The sequence below is a fragment of the Epargyreus clarus genome, unplaced genomic scaffold (assembly GCF_041222505.1).
Source record: "Epargyreus clarus isolate Ecla_fem2 unplaced genomic scaffold, WU_Ecla_fem_2.2 ptg000029l, whole genome shotgun sequence".
Lineage (NCBI taxonomy): Eukaryota > Metazoa > Arthropoda > Insecta > Lepidoptera > Hesperiidae > Epargyreus > Epargyreus clarus.
This window is the reverse complement of record NW_027332235.1, coordinates 2,213,445-2,236,446: the sequence shown is the minus strand read 5'-3', so window position 1 is coordinate 2,236,446 and position 23,002 is coordinate 2,213,445. Positions and strand designations below refer to the sequence as shown.

The window sequence follows — 23,002 nt, the reverse complement described above, 5'->3', positions numbered from 1 at the left end:
AAGCAATTATAAACGGCAATGACTTGCCACAATAAGGACTGATCGAATGAGCGAATCAAATGAACGAATGAATCACTCTCTACATCAAAAAGTCAAGTGATTTACTCTTAGATGAACCGAATGAGTGAATCGTTAAACGAGTCAATGAATCGTTCGCTACTCCAAAACTGCTCTTTTCCTTCACTCACCTGCCGTACAACAGAATCCATGCCCTGCATCATAACGAGCAGATTCAGCATGAGCGACAGTCCGTGCAGGAAGCCCTTGCGCAGGTCGTCATCGAAGGTGGTCGGCACGGAGCCCAGTAAGTACTTTACGTCGTACAGAATGAACTGGGCGCGCTTGAACGTCATCGACACTTGGTTCCTGTCAAATTCTAGGCGACCCTGAGAAGAAACAGAGAAATAATATTGTAATAGAAGAAAATGTTTTACTTAAACATTACATATTTGTTTCTATAATGTCTTCAGTTCTCTATTTGTTTCGTTACTTTAAATTACAAATGAAATTTTATGAAGAACATTGATTATGATTTACGATAAAATACTTAGCTATGTGGTGATAAATTCACATGCATAAATAATTCTGTACACCTCGTACGAAAAAAAGAAATTATTCATTTCATGTAATTGTAAGAATGATCTATCTTCATATTGCATTTTCTCTGAACAATGCATTGTTTTTTTTTAACGTTAAATTAAAGAAAATATTCTTGCTCATTTGCATATTCATAATCGTAGTGACCATCATCGTCGTGGCCGTCGTACAGCGTACATACCTCGGCGTTGCACCGGCGCTTGCACTCGCTGACGAAGGTGTTCATGACGACGAAGAGCGCGTCGTGTTGCGCGATGAGGTGGTGCGCGAGCGTCGGCGTCGTGTACAGCTGCACCGACAGCGACGAGATCGAGAACGAGTGGTCGTGGTCGTCGCGGATGAAGTCCTTCAGGATCGAACCTGGGTAACACATTCAAATCTGTTATCATGCTCGAATATTACTATCGAAAATACTGACCACAAAGTTATGAGAAAACCATTCTCATAACACATACCTTTATTGTATTTATTACCTCAATTAAATATGTCCTATGCTTAGATAATACGATATTTATATGCTCATGGCATGGCAGTCATGACATTGCATACTTGTAGGAGTTTCCAAGAGTCACCTCAGTGTCAACAAGAATAATTATAAGCCAATAACCAAGCAGCAATATATTCCCACAAATTCTCCCCAAAGTAAATAATCCTATTAAATGGGACATCCTCATCTCCTTATTAATGTTAATGAGAATTCTGGCTTATGTAACATTATCATTAATTTTTTTAAAACCATTCTGTAAAAGTATAAAAAATTAATATGTCCACACATACTAACCATAATTCTTTGTAAAAAGCTTCGCCATCGATCTCTTGGTCTCATAGTCCATCAACGTAGTGGCAATGAGCAGGCGATGCCACGCCACCCGCGCGGCTTTCCACATGCGGCAGTCGTTCTGCATGACGCCGACGGCCACGCCCCCCGGCCCAGCGGCACCGCCCACAGACCACGTGCTCTCGCCAGGCTCCTCCCCTAGGGCCACCTGGCTAACCGCTATGCGCAAGCTTTGCTCTTGACTGACAAAGTTCTGTAACCTAAAATGGATGATCGAATATTGTAAATTTTATATCTTATATTTTGAGTAATTATTGATAATTCTCAAGTCATACTTTGAAGTATTAAGTTTTAAAAATATTCATACGTAATAAGTTACGTAAAATAATTAGTTAAGGTTTTTAAAAGAGAAAAAAAATCAGTAACTTTTTTTTTATATTTACATACATCTACATAGATAAAGTATGTAGGCATAAAATTACTAAAACGAAGCAAATTGTATATTAAAAGCAAAACAAGAAAATATTTTACATACTTTCATGGGACTGTTTTTTAATATCAATAGAAACAACGGGTTTATAACTAACCCATATCTTCCATCATCAATGCGCACTGGAGTAGTTTAGTGGCTCTACTCCAGATTCTCTTAGACAGAAAGACAGCAAAATACAATAGAATCAACTCACCAAGTGAGCAGCTTCATCGCGAACGTCTGATGTGCGATGACGTGCGCGTGCATCACGAGCACTTTCAGCGCGGGCCCGTGCCGAGACGTGAACCTACGTACAACCGAACATTAACTATTATATATGGTACAACTCACCATCGCAGTAGAGCCAGGGCGTGGTGCTGGTGGGCTACCACGTGCGCGTGGGTGACACACACGCGGGTAGCGCAAGCGGTGGAGAAGCGTGTCAGCATCGCCGCCCGACTGCGGCCACCACACCACCACACACCACCGTATACCACCCAACGGTACGTAGATCAGTTCGTGTCCAACCCGTAGGTAACATTCGATTTTACTTATTTATGTTACATATATTTCACGGGATGCTTGAACATGAATTTAATTCCGTTGACAATTTAATTTTTAGGTTTAAAGAAATTTATTTCTCATAAAAACATTTAATATTTAAACTAAGGGTTGAACGCAGACTGAACCGGAACCACTAGCATTTAATGGGTGTGTATAATTACAAAAATTATACATACTCATATTATAACATACCCAATCATAATAATCTTATATTGTTATGAGTTCAATGAGAAATTAAAATTAAATAATTAACATTGAAAATTTTCACAAGTTAGAATTTCATTTCTCAATATATTTAAAATAAGGCTTGCTTAAATAATGAAAGTAAAAATTATAGAATTAAAATCATGAAATAAGAAAATGGGAGGTTAGGATAAAGTAAATTAATTTAAAAAAAACATGTAAAATCCCATCAAAAAAATTCTAATCTTTTCAAAGATTAGCCTCTTAGCATTTCACATCAATTAACAACAATGTTTTTCAATTGATTGTTAGTTCTCATTCAAGAATTCTCCAAAAAAAATCTACTTCTTTATCCCAAACAAACATGTACTCACGACTCTATATCGTTTTTAAGCTTGTCGCACACTTGGAACGAGTTGCACTTGACCAAGGCGCGCCCCTCGCGGTCGATGAGCGTCACCAGCTCCACGGAGTCGCGGTGGTTGCACTTCATCACCCTGATCAACGTTGTTATCACCTGGGGGATGATTAGGGAGGGATTACATAGCCGTATAAATCGTTTGAGTAAATGAAGAAGAATATACTGATAGCAGCAAGTACATATATGAGAGCTAGTACATACACATATATGAGGAAATAACGTTTATGTTCGACAAAATAGAAATATTCGAAAATAGCGGACATACAAACATACATGTTCATACACACATAGCGGTTGAATGCAGGACTTCCGTTTGTAGCCAGTTGTAGTTGTAACTCCTTATACAATATGTATGAGGAGTGTTGATAATGAGGTAGTTTATAAGAAAATCTTATGGAAAAAGTGTGTGAAAAATTTAAGTTTGTTCCACCATTTTTCCATAAAATAACTTGTGAACGTTAATACGTTTAAGAAGCGTTCCGTAACGAATGTACATTAAATAAAATATTTTGCTTTGGTATAATTAGAAACGACGGCTTTTTGAATGTTATTACGGCTGCTTGTGTGCGGGAGTGCAAGGGTGGGGGTGAAGGCAGATTCGTATGACTTGTTTCAGTAATTAATGTAATCCAAAGGGGAGATTTTTAATATTTTCTCCTACCATAGAAAGAGGGAAATAAAAAAGATAAATAATACTTACGTTTTACCTGAAAATAAAACGTTTATTAAACATACTTACCTTATTCGACCTAATAATTATGAGAGTGGCTTCCGTTTCCGCTTGTTGCTAGTCACTTACTTCCGGTCCGCCGCGCCCTCTATACCTAGTTTCCTGCAACAATTGCTTGTACATTTCCGGTCAATAGCAGGTTTGCGACACCAGCGCCACCATTGGCAGGTTATACCTTAGATAACGTTTTTACTTCATTGCGTCTCTTATAACACCAGGCAGCTTTAAAAGTTTAGGTCGAATAAGGTAAGTATGTTTAATAAACGTTTTATTTTCAGGTAAAACGTAAGTATTAAACAGTACTGTACCGTTATTCGACCTAATAATTATGAGAGACGTGTCTATTATCGCCTGGTGGTGCTGGAACAAGCCAATGTGATTAAGTGGTGAATAATTGCTACAGAAAACCGAGGTCTGAAAATAATGTTTACTAATATATATAGTAATTAGTAACAAAAACAATTAGTAACAAAAAAGTGTCTTAGTGTAAATATTATACGACAAGAAACTATAACAATGTTCTAGAACAACTTGTCCTTAAACGAAATAGGTGTTATTAACAAAGATTGTATTGCTGATCAAAAATATTTTACTTAAAAGAATTTAACTTAAGTTTAAACCTTAGTTGTTTCAAAAGTGATTTATAAATGATTATAAATGTTTACAGATGGACCAGTATGGTCACAAGAGACATCACGACTATGTAATATTTGTATGTGTTAGATGATCTCAAGTTACCTCTTGACATGATTTCACCTAAAGGTTTCCTTAATTTAGAACAATTTTTGTTCTACCCATTTTCTTGAATGCTACAGATGACCTAACACTACCTGCTATAGCCTGTATGCCGGCGTCTAGTAGGAGCTTCTTAATCCAACCTGATATGATGGTACGACTAAAGCTCTAGGCACACCGGTTAGGGTCAAGAAAAGGCTGTGTGATTTAGCTAAATTCCTTTTAGTCTGCAGGCTGATTCAGCGTTTAACCCAATAAACTGGGTATAATGATTTGTCGTTAGCGTTAGTCCTTAATTTCCAAGCTGATTGTTGGTAAGTATAGCTACTATCCGTTTTTAATCCAAAAATAACCTGAAAATAATACAAACATTTTCCACAATGCAACATTCCGGGGAAATGCTTAACGATGTTAAATCGTGTACACGTCGTCCCGAGCACAAAAGTAAAATAGTAGCAGTAATCTTAGACGAATTGTACAAATTAGCGTTATCAGGGTTCTTGTTACCAAGATAGTGAACCCAAAATATCAGTATCCAGATAGGAGATTTGGTTATTTTGGGTTTGGCTAACGCAATGGCCTTAACAGCTTTTACTAAACAGCGGGAACTCAATTTATCCATATTACTTATTAGGTTTGGTAAAGTTAGCAACGACAAACTTGTGAAGTGTGAACCAATATAGTGATATATGACAAGCCCCTCTTCTGATGCAGATTAGCAAGGTACCTAGCTAGATCCCTTTGGATCGTAAATATTGGCAGGGTTGTACTTTGCCCAAGTAACCCAACTTTTGGTCGATAAGTGTTCAGCGTGGATTTATGCCACCCTGAGGACAGTAATAATTTTGACTGAAGTGACCAATTTTTGTTAAGAACTGGTACCACGCCCACATTTCCAGACTTCGTCCATCACCTGGGGAGGTGGCATTCCCGTTGTCGGGTCGACTAGTACTTGGGACAGATTACGTATAGTATACGGGGGCACTAAGGTTTTGTTCTTCAAGTCTGGTCTTCAGAACACATTCTTTCATCTGGGTGCCACTGTGAGGAATGTCCCTGAGGCGTTGTTCATGTAGGTTAGAACTCTCGGTTCAAGATGCGGTGGCGGAAAACCCCACGCTAAGGGGAAGTGCCATTCTGTACTCAGAGCATCGTAGAGGGCCGCAGACTTGTCCATTCAATCGGGACTGCAATATTCTGGTACAACATGTGCTATGCTTGATGCAAACCTGTTGGCGTGCCCCATTTCTTAAACACTATTTCCGTTAAACGAGGTAGCAAGTGCCGCTCCGGAGGAGCTTTCTTGCGAAACAAATGATCGGCATGACAATTGTAGTGCCCTGGGATATGGTAAGCCGACATATGTATTCCATTTCGATCCACAGTGGCGAATACTTTCGCAGTGAGGCCCGTGAGACCAGTAGATTTTCATGCCTCCTTCTCTTCGGAGGTAGGCGACCACTGTGCTGTTGTCGCACTGTATGATCAGGGTTTTCTATTCCATGAGCTCACCGTGTCCTTGTAGCACGCCATAGATAACAATAATTCCCTTCTGACTGCAGTGCAAATCCTGTTGTGCAGATGACCATTCGCCCCACATACTCAGGTTGTCTAGCTTGGCTTATGGAGTTTCTTTCGCCGCTTCTTCTCCATAACGAAAAACCTTGCGAAGTGGTGGTAGATATAACGACATTCAAAAAGTGCTCGGTAAAGAACCTATTTTGAATAAAGAAATTTGATTTAAATTGATTTTTGATTTGAAATGCCGCGGGCGTCCGACGTGATATACTGAGTTGTCGGTGGAGGATGTACAACAGAATTTCGTGTGCAGTTCATTAACCATCATTCTATTCTAGGTCTGATCGAATTTGCAAAGATAAAGGTAGGATGGTTGATTTTGGCAGTTTCATCATTGTATGACTACGCTTGTAGTAACCGATAATGAAAGAGACCTCTTACAATTACAAAACTCGCGAAATTCATCATTCCCATGATCCTCTGTAGATCTCTAAATTTCGAATTCCCTCTCGCTCACATGGTTGAAGTTTCCGCTTCTATTCGGGTGGCTAACCTCTCCGAAAAATATTTCAGGTTGCTCCAGGAGTCCCAAAATACGCCTAGAAATTCTAGAGTCCTCTGTGGTGTGAGGATAGACTTCTCCGAGTTTATTTTCCAGCCCAGAAATGCTGGCGCATGCATTGTGAGTTCCATATGCTGGCGTAGTAAGGCTGGGTCCTGATTTACCGAAAGGAAGTCGTCCCAATATATTAGGATCCGAACACCTTGCCTTCTAAGTATTGAACGATCCAATTCGATAGAGAGGCAAATGCTTTCGGGGCAGAGCCGAGTCCGAAAGGCAGGCATGTCATTTCTAGTGGCGTGTTGGCATACATCAATCGCAGAAAACGCATGTGAGATGCTACTACTGGCAGATGAAAATAAGTTTTGGTAGAGATCTATTTTCGACAACCAGTCGTGGTGAGGCTGTAGTAAAACCGGAACACGTTGCACATTTATCAATTTGAATTTTTGTTTGTGGACAAATTCGAGCTTTTGGGTCGCAGGAATATTGTTGTAATGAAACTGGGAGAGAATCTCGCCACTTTGAATACATCTTGCTTTAGCATCTTGTGTATTATTTGCGACATTTCCTGTGATTATAGTGTTTGATGTTGAAATTTTGGCAGTTTAAGCAAAGGTTTTTACCTTGAATGGTGTCTGGTAAGCATTATTATTTTTAGGATGTAGGGCGGTGCCCCCCATCAACTCCCAGCGGTGGCAAAACAACCGAAGTTGGCCCGCATGAAAAGGTTGACTCGGCGAGTCAATACCTCTTTTTAGTTTGATCCCTCCTATCCCGGCGGGATATGGGAGAGCGGGTTCTCGCAGCTTTTCATGACATAGGTTGTCCATGTCCTCGCGTCAACTTGCTATCTCTTCCCCGAAAGGAGTCCCGATTATCTTGCCTTCTTGTTTTTGGGTGCACGCTATTTCTGGATGAGTGTTGGGTTTTCCTCCGAGGAATTTTGGACTCTCGAGGAAGTTTCCGTATCGTTCTGCGGTGCAGAGTTGCGATCCTTGTCCTTGTTGCCTAAAACATTTTTGTTCACGCCTTTTAAGCACGCACAGCGTTGAGCATGAAGGTGGTGCCTTCCGCAACGTGGATTTATTGTAGGGATCACTGACGGCAGCCAGGATACCCTCACGGCTGTGCTGGACAAGTTCAGCTCCGTAATCACACACTAACTGCATAATATCACCTTGGAATATTCACCCTGTGGAAAAATCTCCCTAATGTTTGCATGCACGTTAACGTAATTTAAATCAGTTGCATTAAATTGCGTCCTGATAAGAAAATTATTCATATCTTTTTGAAGAATTTCAAATTGTTTTAACAGGACATAAATTAAGCCTGCAAAAAGCGTTCTGAATGTAAGCAATAAGCTTTGAACGATCATAACGCTTGATTTCTTCGTTAGAATCGTGGTTAGTAAAAACAGGTGAGCGTAAGTATTGTTTTTGGAGCGAAATGTTCTTCAGTTTTGGAGTATGTCCTCCGAAGCATGTGGAACAGTTAGTTCTTTTATCCTAGTATGCATGCATTAAGGAGTGGCGTATTTACACTGACGTCCCTTTGGTCGGTTCATTATTGACTGACTCTAAACTTTCATCAAAAAAAAACTCGCCAATTTTATAAGAGTCTACACGATCATCACTAACTATACTATCTCGGTTGATAGTGATTTGAAGAAATCTTATTTTGAAGCACACCAACTGCGTGAATTAGTTAATTCAACTTACGGTTATGATGAAAGCGCCTCTTTCGATGTTTTTCGACTTCGTTTGATGATGAGCTCGATTCAGAAGAAGAACTATTAGTAGATTCTGTACTGGACGAACTATCCTCGCTTCCTCTTGTTAGCCGCCGGTGATTTGCTCGGATTACGTTCCCTGGCATCCCTGGTAACGTCGACACTCGATGTACGCGCAGGCGGACTGGTTTCCTCCATCCCTGGAACTTAGAGAAACGCCGAAACGGAGACAAAAACCCGTTAAGACGTTCACACAGTTAAAACAATCGTAACTTCGACTACATACCAAAAATAAAAGCATTTTATTTTTATTAAAAAATAAATGAATAAATAAAGTTACATTTATTGTAATATAGGTGTGCTTTAGTCATTTAAAATCATTCGACATAACCTAAAAAGGTCAGAGAAGCAAGCTAAAAATCGCATGCTAATGACAATTATTTAGAAGTAATTAATTTCTTAAAAGAAAAAGGCTACTCACCTCCTTTTTTATTTATTATTATAACTTAATAGAAATTACACTTTACCGAACGAAAACTTCGTTAAATCCTTAACTTATTCATTGGTACTCCAACAATTGCGAAATCGAAATTTCTTTACACTGTAAGTAAGACTAGCAAAAAATGAGTCGGCCCAGTGCTCGTAGTCGAGCCAGCTAGCGACCGCCTCGGCCGAGAACAGAACAGCCAATGAAGTAAAAACGTTATCTAAGGTATAACCTGCCAATGGTGGCGCTGGTGTCGCAAACCTGCTATTGACCGGAAATGTACAAGCAATTGTTGCAGGAAACTAGGTATAGAGGGCGCGGCGGACCGGAAGTAAGTGACTAGCAACAAGCGGAAACGGAAGCCACTCTCATAATTATTAGGTCGAATAACGGTACAGTACTGTTTAATACCATAGATATTGTAAGACTTGACTAAACACTACTACTGTTTATTTGAGTAGTCACAAATGCTCCTATTGTAAAAAAAATCATAGTGATTTTTATTTCCCATATTAAGCTACATCACAGTATAAACTTGCGATAGTGAAGAAGTTTACGATAATGGCCACATAGATTATATTTATAACTAATACTGACTATACAGGGTGTAAAAATACCGCTTCCATACTTACCATAACAACTACAAGTGTGGCGGACAAATTAAAAACAGTTTACAATCACAAAATGTTGACGGTTGATTTCATTGCATTTGACAAGCAAAGGATTCAGTGGTGTAAAAATACTAGACATTTACAATACTTCTAAGTGATTATTATAATTTATCTTTTCAGAATTTCATAACATAGAAAAATTGTTTTTTGAAGAGATTTTTTTACACCCTGTGGTTAATTTTGAAACATATCTTTACCTGTTTCAGCCTCTCTCGAGAGGAGCTCCCGCTCCCTTGCTTGTTTCAAATAAATGCAATTTTAATTAATTACTCTATTATCAAATATTATAAATTTATTTAATAAGCTTAAAGAGTATTCAATTGTATAACATTTAAGTATCTCAGATTTTAAATACTCCGAAGTGCCTTTATACACCCTGTATAGTCGTCTGGCCCAGTAGAGATCGTACCTACATGGTAATTGATCCTGTACAACAATTAATTTATTTATTATTTTCTCAAAAATATAATGTGTATAATATCTTAAGATATCAATATTTTATGCTATAAAAGCGTTCCACTTAATTGCATTGATTCGACGATCTAGTGTGAAATATCTAAAATTTAATCAAAAACATTAAATGTTATGCCACCTACAATAGATCGAATAGCATGTGTTAAGCCGCGGATATCTAACTACTAGGAGTTCTTCATAGGTGGTATAGGTAATTTGGTGGAAACTATAGGGATCGAAATACATTATTTGTGTTCACTTATCCAATGTTTAAAATGATTGTTAGTTAATTTTAACTAAACAATGTGAATGAACAAATTACCTGTTCGAAGGTGTGTGTTTCGTCATTGTAGAGAACTGTGCAGTAGCAGTCCGGCTGGTCCAGTATCTGCAGCAAATCGCGTTCCGCATCTTTTAACCTGAAACAGGGGTGAAATTGATGAGAACCTTCTACGAGATGAAACTCTTGTGAAATTGATGAGATGACTATTAACTCTTCTATTGTAAAAGTAACTCCAGTATACTAATTTCTAATTTAATCGCTTAAAACCTTCTAAAACAAACATACAATATATAGACAGTCAAGTTTATAATATCAGACTACATACACACATGGAAGATTTTATCAAACATTTCCAAAGCGTGCATGGAATAATAAATGTTTTTGGTATTACCAAACAACGTAAAAAAGAATTACTGTCCCAGTATTTTATAATCAAAAATGTGTCACCTTACACTGTTGTAAATTCCCACCCTTATAAAATTACTTATTTCTTGCGATACTTAATGCACACAACTATAAACTATCCTATTAAATCATTACCTCTCAGGGTTCAGGCTTCTCTGTGCCTTTGAGAAGGGCGTTTTCCACCACCGCCCTACTCAAATGCACAGAGAACCGTATTCCTTAAGACGGCCAATAGAATATCATACCTCAAATCATTGGGCAGGCCGGGCGCGTGGTCCAGGGTGAGCAGCCGGAAGCAGTAGGACATGCACACGGCGGTCACGATCTTCATGCGCTCCAACACCTCCTGGCTGATGCTGGGCTGCTCTTGATCGTCGTTGTTGGGCGCCTGGTAATTCATCAAAATCATATTTTATTTACATTTCATACAATATCGATATGGATGGATTACTTCTAAAATACGCTATAACATGGATGTATGGATTAGTCTACTTTTTAGGCCTATTATGGCCTATTTGATATAATCTGTGGCGAAATCCCATTATTTCAATAAGATATGGAGCCAATTGTGTCTTTCTTCCAAGAAAGTTTCTTGAAGTTTTCAAAGATTCTATATATTTTGTGTAATATTTGCTTATATAACGATTTTGTTTCAAATTCATGGTCAAATTTAAGTGCATTATTCGCAATAGCCCCAATAATAATGCCTATAGTTGATAATACAAAGCAAAACTTTTAGAAACAACTTATTATAATAGAAACATTGTAAAGCCAAGTGGAATGGACAAACTATTGGTCTGATTGGTCAGAGGTTTCTTACTACAACCAACCAACTCCAACACCTAAGAAATGAGTTTAGATTTGGGCTGTTTTTGTTCGAGGGTATGGGTGACATTGACATACAAGGTTGAATAATTTTGTATGCCAATTTAATCCATAATAAAGGATTCCTTAATCATTTATTCGGGTTATGAGTATGCCAATACGTCTTCACCGTTCTAATATACAACCACTATGACTCACAGCGTGCAGGTCACAGAAGGGGTCCCGCTTCCAGGCCTCGGTGTCGCCGCAGTCGCAGCAGCCGCCGCCGCCGGACTGGCCCATCTTGTACTTGTGGTGGCGGTGCGCCGACACCTTGAAGCACTCCACGCACAGCACGCATGTGTTGTCCATGCCTAGAGGAGATTTTAGATCGTGTCATAGATAGCTTTAAGGTGGTGGAACCCTTCGAAGTTCGTAAGGACACCATCTCTACAAATGGTAACACATCTGTCTATGCGTTAAGCGATGTAGTGTTCCGGCGGAAAAGGTGATCTATAATCGTCAATGTATGAAGTTGATTGAGTTGAAATGCATCTTTATCCATTTTAGAGCAAGATGTAGACGAAGTTTAGATTAATTTAAATATTAAATGTTAATTTGATGTGACGATTTGAATTGTAAGGGGTTGCATATCTGTCATGTTGATGGTTCGCCAAGAAAACATTATGACTTACGAATGTTATTACTGCACCACCTATCCAAAATTTGAGATCGCAATTTGATAATTTCTGGTATGAAGTAATTGTGGAATATGAATATTTGGTAGGTTAAACATTAGACACACTAATTTTGAATAACAGGGGTTACTTTGATCAGGCTGTTATAGGAACGGTATAAGCTGGTATATGTTTATTTTGACTTATAATAAGATATAGATATATAACGTATAAGATCTAAGAGCTTCCTTTTAGATATCACGTATAACCTTAAAGCCCGCTCCACATTCTCGTGAGAACCCGATTTGTATCGGCTCCACTCCACAAAGAATGTGGAGCCGGCTTAAGAAACTCTTGTCTTAATTTAAGGCTATTATTGTTATGTTGGTATTGCGAGCTCACCGCACTCCCGACAGCTGTACGCGGGCTCGCCCTGCTTGAACACCCGCCCGCAGAGGGTGGAGCGCCGCGGCGGCGCCGGCTGCGTCGACTCCGTGGACCCCCATATGAACTGCTCTAACGGCTGGATCAACAGCTTCGCCGCTAGTTCCTCGTCGAACGCCCAATCTGTAACATTAACGAAAGGTATTACACTTTTTTCTTTTTTAATAGCCCTAAATGTTCTCTAGGTTGATGGATCAGCATAACATGTCATGATAATATGTTTATACAAACAAAAAACAATCTTAACTATTTTTTGTTTACCAAAGTCTGAAATTTGACAACTTCTGTCAACATTAATTGTCAAACTGACTATTAAGATTGACCATATTATTAGTAAGGGGCGTATGGTTTTTTCTTTCTTATTTAACATCTCTTTGCATTTGATAAACTTCTGGTAATAAGCAATTATTTGTAACAATTGTAACATATTATAGTTTCCTTTCGTTTTTTTAAATTTAGAGGTAAATAAAACTGTTAAAAATGACGAGTAAAACATAAATCCTTATAACTATAACTATATTTTCAAGCTATAACAGAATCCATTAAAAACTCTGGAAACACACTAGATTAAAAGCAGACATACTCCTACTTAACATATATTTAATTTTAATGACGTTGGACCATTTATCATCACACCCCACTATAAAACCAAAACAAAGTCTATCCTACATTAAAATTCCCGCTCAATGTTAAGGAATGTAGGTCAAATTCAAAAAGAGGCCGGCAAATATTCGGAAAGTAATTTTTTCTAGACACAGATTAGAACACAGACGAAAATATGCTTCAGGTTAAATATGTTCGTAGTTTCGTACCATTAAACTTGTTTAAACGTCCTTTGGTACGTACGTGCGTCCTAAATACTCCTAAATAACATATTTTCCTTTCAAATTATATTTCAATTCACCTTTTTCAGTCTTATAAGTATGTAACAGCTACATACTAGTTTGAATAGTGTAGTAGAGTCATACTTATCCGAGGCCTTCTAACGGGTAGGAATATAAACTTATCTGAGGTTGATTACAGATATCTATGGGCGGCAGGAGCCACTTACCAACAGGTGGACTACATCCTCGTTTGCTACTATAATATTATTAAAAAATATTGACTTATATTAAGAGTTAACTACTATCATTGTCCACTACTTAAGCGAGGCTGCTACCAACCAACTTTATCAGTATTGTATGTATATACCTCCTGTATTTTATATTGTAACAGTTATAATAATTTGACTTTCATGTTTATTGCTAGATGTTAATCTGTTTAAACAAGTATTCAACCCAGCAAATAAATTATATTTCGTATACCTACCTAAAACACACACAAGGACAAAATATTAATAATCAAAATAATACAATAAATAATTAAACCACATTTCATGCGTATAATACTATATTATACCAGAGGTTCTCAAACGTCTACCTCAAAAGTTATTTTTATGCAAGCAAAGACAGGATTAAAACCAAACCAATCGATATAGCATAATAGGTAAGTAGGTAGTAAAACTCACCTAGACAAGTCCTGTTCGGCTGCGGCGAGTATATCCTCGGCACGGTGACCCGCCAGTGGTCCTGGAAGTGTGCCGGCGAGAGCAGCCCCTCGGCCAGCTTGGTCCTCCACAGCTCCACGACGGCATCAGCCCGCGCCGGCAGCGTGAACCTGTCGGACCCATCGCTTAGTGACGACTCTGAACTATCCTCGCTCGACGAACACCGACATATTAGTCTCCCACGTGTGGATATCGAGAATACGTGATCGGATGATGATTCTTTACGATCTGTCTCGTTCGACTCCGATTTTCTAGACATTTTTACGAAAACTCACTATTCCGCTAGAAACCTAAATGCATCAACACTTTGAGAAATTGCGTCAAAACTTTTCGCTGCACGTTCCATTTAAAAAAAACGTCATAGAACTGGTAACGTCATGAGTCCACGTCTTTCATAATTGGCAGCACCAATTCATTTCTCTTGCCATCAATATTGCACATTGAACGTTTTGAGGTAATTTTACGAACATTTATCATTTTTTGTTTTATTTCAACGTTTTCTAGTTATATTTTATTTTTATTAAATTTATTATTTACTGCCTTTTTAGTTTTTTAATAATCTTTAATCTTTTTAGTTTTTTAATACTTTTAAGTTCACACAAATTTTCAATTCAGACGTACACGGCAAAAACTATTCTTGTTTTTTTTTTATGTCTTCAAAAGTTTTTTTTTAATTTTTATTATTTTCTCACTCGATTTTTTTCGCACGAACTTCGCAATCACCCAAAAGCCTGAATATCGCAATGGTAAACAATATACTGATCGTGTAGTTGGCATGACGCCACTAGTCTAGAACTAATCTATTAATAAAAAAAATATTCCATCTGTCAGCATCTATATAGATTCAATATTGATTAGAAATTATCATTGGCTAGGGTAGTCCCGCTGCTTTGTCTATGTGGAATGCAAATGTAAATTCATAAATTATTATCTTTATAAAGACATTTTTTTTTACAAAGCTTTGTCATGGTTGTACGTAAATAACTACAAAAGTTAAAAACTGTAGTAACTTAAATTACTACCCTCATGCCTTAATATCCTACGCCTACGGTATTGACATCGTATAGGGGGAGAGGGGAAAGACTATTTTTATAATGGCGGACCACAACGAGTTCTACCACCTTCAAAATATTTCAAATCTCTTTGCCCAGATTATAAATATTATTCCATTTATAGTACAATATTAATTATTATAAATTAAGTGATTAATATAGGCCACCCGCTGTTTTGTAAGACCTTCAAATCTGTCTCAGGTATTAACGCCCACCAGTGACGCAGGACAAAATCAATTTTCTTATGAATATTTTAATGTAACTAATCGTTATTTCCTACAATCCACTACCTTCTAAAACTCCATGTGAATTGGATTCAAACATTTTGAATATTCGATAATATAGACAAAAAAATATTTCTTAATTGTTTTTTTAATGCTAATAAACATGTGAAACTTTAGAAAAAACTACAGAAATAGACTCCTAGGGCGTCCCGTAAAACATGGATAACCTTGTAACCTGGTGTAGGGCACACAATGGCCTATCGGAATATCAATATTTGCTTTAGTCCCACCCTGTATATTTCAACGTAGGTAATGGATATTGTCCATTATACGAATCAATCTCCTCGTCGTCCGAATAAAATAAATAATCGATTGTAGCAGGTCAAAGTTTGAACCCACATTATTTTACACGCGTCGAGGCAACGAACCGCGCGTGAAAATGAAAAAGCTAAAAAAAGCTTCTTAATAAGCACGCCGTGTATCACTCTTTAAACATATTACCCTCGATTTTTTATAGCCGGTAAAAATCTAATTTGGTTTGTGGATCGCCTAAATGTTAGGGTGCGCACACCGTGAGGAAACCTGGAATACAAACGCCTTTCTTTTATTGTTTTTCGATTTCAGTTTATTAATTTGCATCCCTGAATTTTTCTGGCACAAAATTAATTAATTTATTAATCAATTTAATTATTTCATTCGCAAATTAAATTTTTAAAAAACAGTGAACAGATGAAAAAATAATAACAATGTTAAAAATACTGATTTTGAGCACTAAAGATGGTAGTATGTAATTAAGAAAACTACAAGCAAAAGCTTTTTAAATTAATAGCAAGCTTTTTAAATTAATAGTTAGTTTTCTAGTATTGGAAACTACAGATAATATTGTTTACTAAAACTTGTTAGATTTATATTATACATAGATCCAAGGGCAAGACCAACTGCTCAGATATATAAATAGAGTATTACGAACTCTATTAATTATGTACATAAATTACATAATATTTATTTATACTATAGGAAACTCATAGTATTCAAAAATAGTTGGTCACACTCATCTTTCAAATATCTGTATCCGTATACCGTACGCATTGAAACCGTACCTTTTTATTAAATTTATTATTGAAACTTTTCGGAAATGAGTTTTATTCACAGGTCTTCACATCTTATATCTCAGAAGTGGGAACGCATCTGGCTTCGAGGTAGAATGTGGTTTATACTGATTAGTCACAATTCCATCGGCAGCAATGCCCACTTACCATCAGGATGATTGCAAGCTCATCTTTTCTTTTCTACTCTCTATTCTCATCTTATTTAATAAAATCGCCCACCTTGTACCAATAACAGAGCCTCGCACGAAAACAAGTACATTATATAAATAGCTAGGCTTGCGCCGCGTCTTCGTCAGCTTTTATATTAAAACGAGAATTGAGATCAGGAGGTTCTTTTTTGGAGTCTGCAAAAAATAGACCGAACGCTAAGCCACTTGGGCACGTAGCTTTCATGCTATTTTTCTTTTGCTGTACCATCAAAATATATCGTCGACAGTACTTATCTCTATCCTAATTCTATCTATATATTTTTAATGAGACGACGTCAGTAAGACTTGACAGAAATCGATTAAATATAAAATATTAATAAGAGTCTTGTGGTACGAATTTCGGCCCTCATATTAACGATCTTATGTTTAAATACCATCGACATAACCGGTGATTTTTTACAGTTACGAGCGTCTTACAAATATTTTTTTTCACCGGTGTTACAAAACGTCCATTTTGACCAGTTTTTCAACAACAAATCAACCATCAAGTAAAATGCATGCATGCACGTCATCCAACCATCCATCTAAAATAGGTGGAATAAACACGGGAATAAAGAAAAAAAATACCAAAAATATGGGCGGCAACGATTATTAACGATATAACGAGACATTAACTAGAACAAAACGTTACGGAAACATAACTCTACTTCGACTATTTTGATAGCTAGGTCATTGACACGACGCGGCCACAAGTTCACGTTTACAACAGATCAAAATTAGAGGAAAAGATTAAAAGATAAAGATTAACTTTAAAACATGATCACCCATATTTCAAACGCTTGAAATTTCGACGTAAGACAGGCTTACATGCTAACTAATATTATAAGTTAAATTCAAGGTTGTAGAACCCTTTGTGGTTCGACTCCGGCGGCACCACCGCCACACCTATTTCTACCTAATAACAGCAGTGTTAGGCGCTGCTGTGTTCCGGTTTGAAGCTGTGTTTCCGAGGCGTTCCAGCTTAGTCCTCAGGGGTAGCGGCGCATCTGTGGCCGACCTCAGGTAGGAATATCTAATCCTATCTGGTGTTGATTATAGATCCATGGGCGGCAGAGGCTACTTACCATCTGGTGGACTGCATGCTCGTCTACTTATAAAAAAAAAATATATAAATACGAAAGTGAGTTTGCTTGTTTGTTTGCTACGCTTTCACTCTTTAACTACCAAACCGACAGTTATAAAATTTAGCTAACGACCTGTGATCGTGAGCGACGGGGCAGGTTAAAACTAGTTGAATATGAATTCTGACTGAGATGTTCCCTGCCCTCCTACACTTTTGTTTGGACATTATTGGTAGATATCGATTCGTCCCATCGTGATGCGAAGACTTCGGAGACTTTTGGTTTGAGATTTTCCTCGGCATTTATATTTCAAATAGGTAAGGAGGTGGACTTTCGCGTGGCATTCCAACATAATCCTCAGTAGCAGTAAACATCTGTGGACAACCTTAAATAACAATCAAACTCTATTTGAATTGGATTTGGAGTGGTAGAGGTGACAACATATAACCAGCCGCAGTGACATTTGCTACTACAAATTCACAAAAAAAAACAAATTTGGATGAACTTATTGCACCTTAATGCTCTGATGTAGGTATATATCGATAAGTCTACGTCCATCCATACTACCAACAAGTTAGCACTGTTTACCTACCAATATTCTAGGAAAATAATAAACATATTCGATCTACCTGCAACCAGAACTACATACCCCCTGAACATGCAGCACCTTGTCTATTATTTCAATCGAAACCCTAAGATCATAATCAAAAGATTGGACTTTCGTTATCACGCTAGACTTAACATCAATCAACACAAAGCGAACCCTTTGTGTACACGATAAGGAGTGTTACCGTTCGTCAGACGCTCGGAAGCTGGCACTGGACCAAGGAACGTTGAGACGTCATCCCGTACCTATTCCCTAAAGACCTTGGACGACATTGAACTCTTCGAGGTCGGCATGCCTCATATACCGGAATGCAACAGTTTGATTTATAACTTCTGACCCGATATACTAATGAATAAAAAAGCAAACATGAGCAGTAGGTTTGGGCAGAGGTAACATAAATGTAACTACTTAAAAGTAATTAAAAAATTGCCGTTTTTAAGGTTCCGTATACAAAAGGTAAAAATGTATCCCTATTACTAAGCCTATGCTGTCTGTCCTTCTGTTACAGGGCTCTATTTCATAAACCGTTATAAATAGACTAGTAATAGATAGATACTATTTTTATAAAGTGCGTATTACTATGGCTGCCACAGACCTGTATTCGATTTGTTGTAATGGCTGTTATAAATACAAAGTAAACTAAACGTTAAATATAAATTGTTATCATACGAGAAACTTGTATTTTCAGTTGCTTTAAATCTGTTACGATAATAAACAATAAAAAAAAAAAAAATTAGTTGCTAATGTTAGTACGGAACCCTTCGGGAGCGAGTTCCGCTCGCACTTGCTATTTTTTTATACAATTAAACTAAGAATGAAGCAGGCGGCTACCTGATAGAAAGTGGTCACTATCGCCTATGAACATGCAACACCAGAAGAGCCACCATAGCAAAACCACCTTTAAAGAATAGCTACCGCTTATCCTTAGAAGAAGTCCGTGTAATAGAGCTCCAAGAACACCTCAGTCCACATTGCTGCTTGCATATTAATTGCAGAAAACGTTTTCTTCACTCACAGCCCCACACTAAGATTACCTTTACCAGATCAAGAAAAGAAGGTCCGGGATCGAACCCGGAACCTCTCAGATAAGTATGGTAATTGCTGAACAAAAACCAACATACCATTTCTATACATTTGAAGGAATCCATAACGTAAATCACACGTTCTTATTATTGTCGATATATTTTTATAATACGCCACTGCTTCTTTGTACTGCAGGTCTGGAGGTTCACTGACATCGCCACGATAAGAATATCAACAATAAAAGTTCAGCACGGTGTGATCGACCATTGCATCTCAATTTGCCAATATTTGTGTGTTTGTGTGTGTGAGATGGACAAAGATTTTTTTACGGAAGATTGAGAACATTTTTGGACAAGAAATTTGTTTCTTTTATCGTAACGCTGAGAGGAGACCCGTGCCCAGAAGTGGGACAGTAATGGGTTTATGATGATGATCGCAACGCTTCAAGAGAATTTGAAGATGGTAGAGCCCTTTCTGGTTCGACTCCGGCGGCATTACCGCCACACCTATATCTGCCTCATAACAGCAGTGTTGAGCGCTGTTGCGTTTTGGTTTGAAGGGTGTGGTAAGGAGACATAAATTTCCAAGGCGTTCCAGCTTAGTCCTCAGGGGTAGCGGCGCATCTGTGGCCGACTTCATATAGAAATATCTAATGCTATCTGGGGTTGATTACAGATGTCCATGGGCGGCAGTAGCCACTTACCATCTGGTGCACTGCAAGCTCGTCGTTGCTTGCCATGCACAGAGCGTCAACAATCGACGGCGAGAACATTTTGTCTGTAGCAAAACAGAGCACGAAACCAACCAAAAATAGTGCAGGAAGGTGATAATTCGAATCCGTTATAAAAAAATCTTACATGTCATTCTGACGCACCATATCTACGTCGATACGCTGCGTAAAGGGATCCTCTTCCCGTTTGTTGCACAACCATTTCAAAAAGTGTTTCCACATTGAACTTTGACACTTAAAATATTGTTAATCACAGTATATTATCACTGTTTTTTTTAATTAATAATATAATATAACGAGAAAAACGAGTTAAGATGTCACCAAGAAAAGTCATAAATATATCATTAGAATTAAATCACGCTTAACTTAGTCTCGTAAAAAAATAAATTTTAAATTAAGACACTGAATTCACATTGAAAATCACCTTACCATGGTACATCGAAATTAAATTTAAATTAATAAACAAAGCTAAATTAATCACCATTCCACAACACTACGTAATCAATGTTACGGTATTGTACAAAATGTATAAATAAATTGATTTAAACACATGAGGACATTTCCCCATACAAACACGTGTTACCATGAAACAACTGTTGACTAATGTTAGCAGAATGTTATTGTTTAGTACAATGATACGTTATCAGCAGGCGCACGAAAGACGAGGCGCATAAAATTTGCAACAGGAGTGCTATTCTGTGCGACGATTTTATAATCTCGAAAGCTGAATTCGTGAAATATAATGTTAGTACTTATTGTTTAAGTATTAGTCGCCAGTGTCGGTTCTTTATGTGCAAACCGGGCATACAAAAGGTAATATGATAAGAGATTTCAGCGCCCTTAACATCGAGTATATTGTTTTACAATGCATATCCATGGGCAATCGCCGCCCGCGGGCGGTTAATATCGGCACGCTTTAGGGAGCGACAAAATTTTATATATGCAATATCATGAATGCAATATCAATATTTTCTGAGCGGCAAAATTGTACCTATTCACTCCCAGGGCGGCAATCTTAGGGGGCCGGCAAAAAAGTTGTTCCGTTGATCTATTTTCGTAGCTCGTATCCATGTTACTTGTTTTAGTTACAAAACAAAATTCTTGAGATTATATATTATGAATATTATTAACCTATTACACAACGTACAACATACTGGTCGGTAATATCATCAAGGTAATGATTTCCGCTCCAAAAACGTTGTTATCAAATTACATTTTTAATTTCTGTTAATTAAGTAGTCGAAATATCTACAAATTTAGCTGCGTCGTAGTGTACGATGTACGTCTTTTGTTGTTCGAGATCTGTTTGAGAAGTTTGGGCGCCCACAAGAGATCGATGTCTTCGACTGATGATTGTTGAATGATGATCGATAAGAATCGATTATCATTCAACGTCGACCGTCAGTTGTTACTACAGCAATGGGTCGATATCATTGGTTGACGATAAAATAAATCAGTCGACATCGATTTTGTTTCAATAGACATTTACTATTTAACCATCAATCGATTGATCCGTTGAACAGTTTAACATCGATCGATTCAAATATATAAATAATCGATAAATAATCATCAGCGATTTGGCTCATTTATTTTATATATAAAATTTTAGTATTAATTGTTATAGTAGTTTTATTTTTAAAAGTGTTTAATTGTTTTAAAAAATTCCTATTGTAATCATTATGAATTAAAATAAAATATTTCTGGTGAAAAAAAATAAAAAAATATAGAATCATCATCATCGACCAGGTAAAATTCCTTTTACGGTAAACAAAAAATATCTTCATCTCTCTCTGTACCATTTTACTACTAATGAGAAAGGATGAGCTATTTATCCATAACAATATAGCATACTGGTAATGGTTGATGGAAGATTTTTGCTCACCTGTCCGCAGGTATGGTGACCGCTGCATCCTCTTCCATGGAATCATCAACCACCTCCACCTCCAGCTGCATGGGCGGTGGCGAGCTCATGACCGCTTACCGCTCGGCAATCGGGAAACCCTGCGGAATATGGGTACCATCAAGTATACGTGACAACACTTGGTTAAAAGCGGTAAAATTCTTAGTTATAAAAGTGGGACATTAATAGGTTGATGTATATGTTTTTCGCATTAATAAAAGAAGGTAAATAAATATTCGTTTATATTCGTGATTGGTTATATACTTGTTAATGCTGGGCAAATAATTTAACAAATTGTTCGGGTGTTTTAAACTTGGCAAGTCGAAACAAGCCGTAGAAACTATAAATGGAGTAACTTCTCTTTTTTGGTTAAAAAATACAATCTCTAGTTTCAAAATAACAGCCATTGTAAACCATAAAAGGCTTTTTTAGAACGGCCTAATATAATTCATTTGTCTGCTTATCATCACGTATAGAATCTCACACATAATAACCTTAAACCTAAATAAATGTTTAACTTCCATCGATTATTTCATAATGATAAGTGTGGAACCTAATTAGTTAGGATCTTGACACACATTACAATCATATCTCAAGCACCTCATCAGCTCGCTTTCCGTAGCGTCTAGCCGTCTACGTTAACGTATCACCATATACATAAGTACCAAACAATAAATATACAGGGTGAATTTTTCAAGTGTTCGTGGATGAAGAAATCCGGAACTATAGGATTAACGAAAAATGCTGAAAGGAGTGACGACGGCGACTTGGATAAAAATTAAAACAAGATACGAGTAATTCGATTTTTTTAATCTATTTTCATAATCGGAAATCAAGCCTTTTTGGAATTAAAACAAGACACTCCTATTATTAAACCATCACTAAGAATCAAATTAACTAATAACGTAACCTCTTTCAACATTTCACTAATTCTTATACCTACCTAGTTAAAAAAAACACCCTGTATATACGATCCGCGTATCACGTGTCAGACGATACCCGTGCTTAGTAGTGGGACAGAAATT

General features: G+C 37.3%; 1 protein-coding gene across 1 annotated transcript in view; it reads right to left on the bottom strand.

Annotated features, from left to right (window-relative positions):
* The window catches only part of Ubr1 (Ubr1 ubiquitin ligase), a 54,185-nt gene that overhangs the window by 24,241 nt on the left and 6,942 nt on the right, over nt 1-23,002 (bottom strand). The window contains exons 2-12 of the mRNA XM_073089486.1: nt 21,960-22,078; nt 14,024-14,172; nt 12,475-12,639; nt 11,615-11,769; nt 10,837-10,979; nt 10,226-10,322; nt 2,969-3,111; nt 2,062-2,154; nt 1,379-1,635; nt 779-957; nt 189-386 (exon numbers count right to left, since the gene is read on the bottom strand). Coding sequence (XP_072945587.1) covers nt 189-386; nt 779-957; nt 1,379-1,635; nt 2,062-2,154; nt 2,969-3,111; nt 10,226-10,322; nt 10,837-10,979; nt 11,615-11,769; nt 12,475-12,639; nt 14,024-14,172; nt 21,960-22,048 — 1,668 coding nt within the window. The 5' untranslated portion in view covers nt 22,049-22,078. The remainder of the gene's footprint in view (nt 1-188; nt 387-778; nt 958-1,378; nt 1,636-2,061; nt 2,155-2,968; nt 3,112-10,225; nt 10,323-10,836; nt 10,980-11,614; nt 11,770-12,474; nt 12,640-14,023; nt 14,173-21,959; nt 22,079-23,002) is intronic.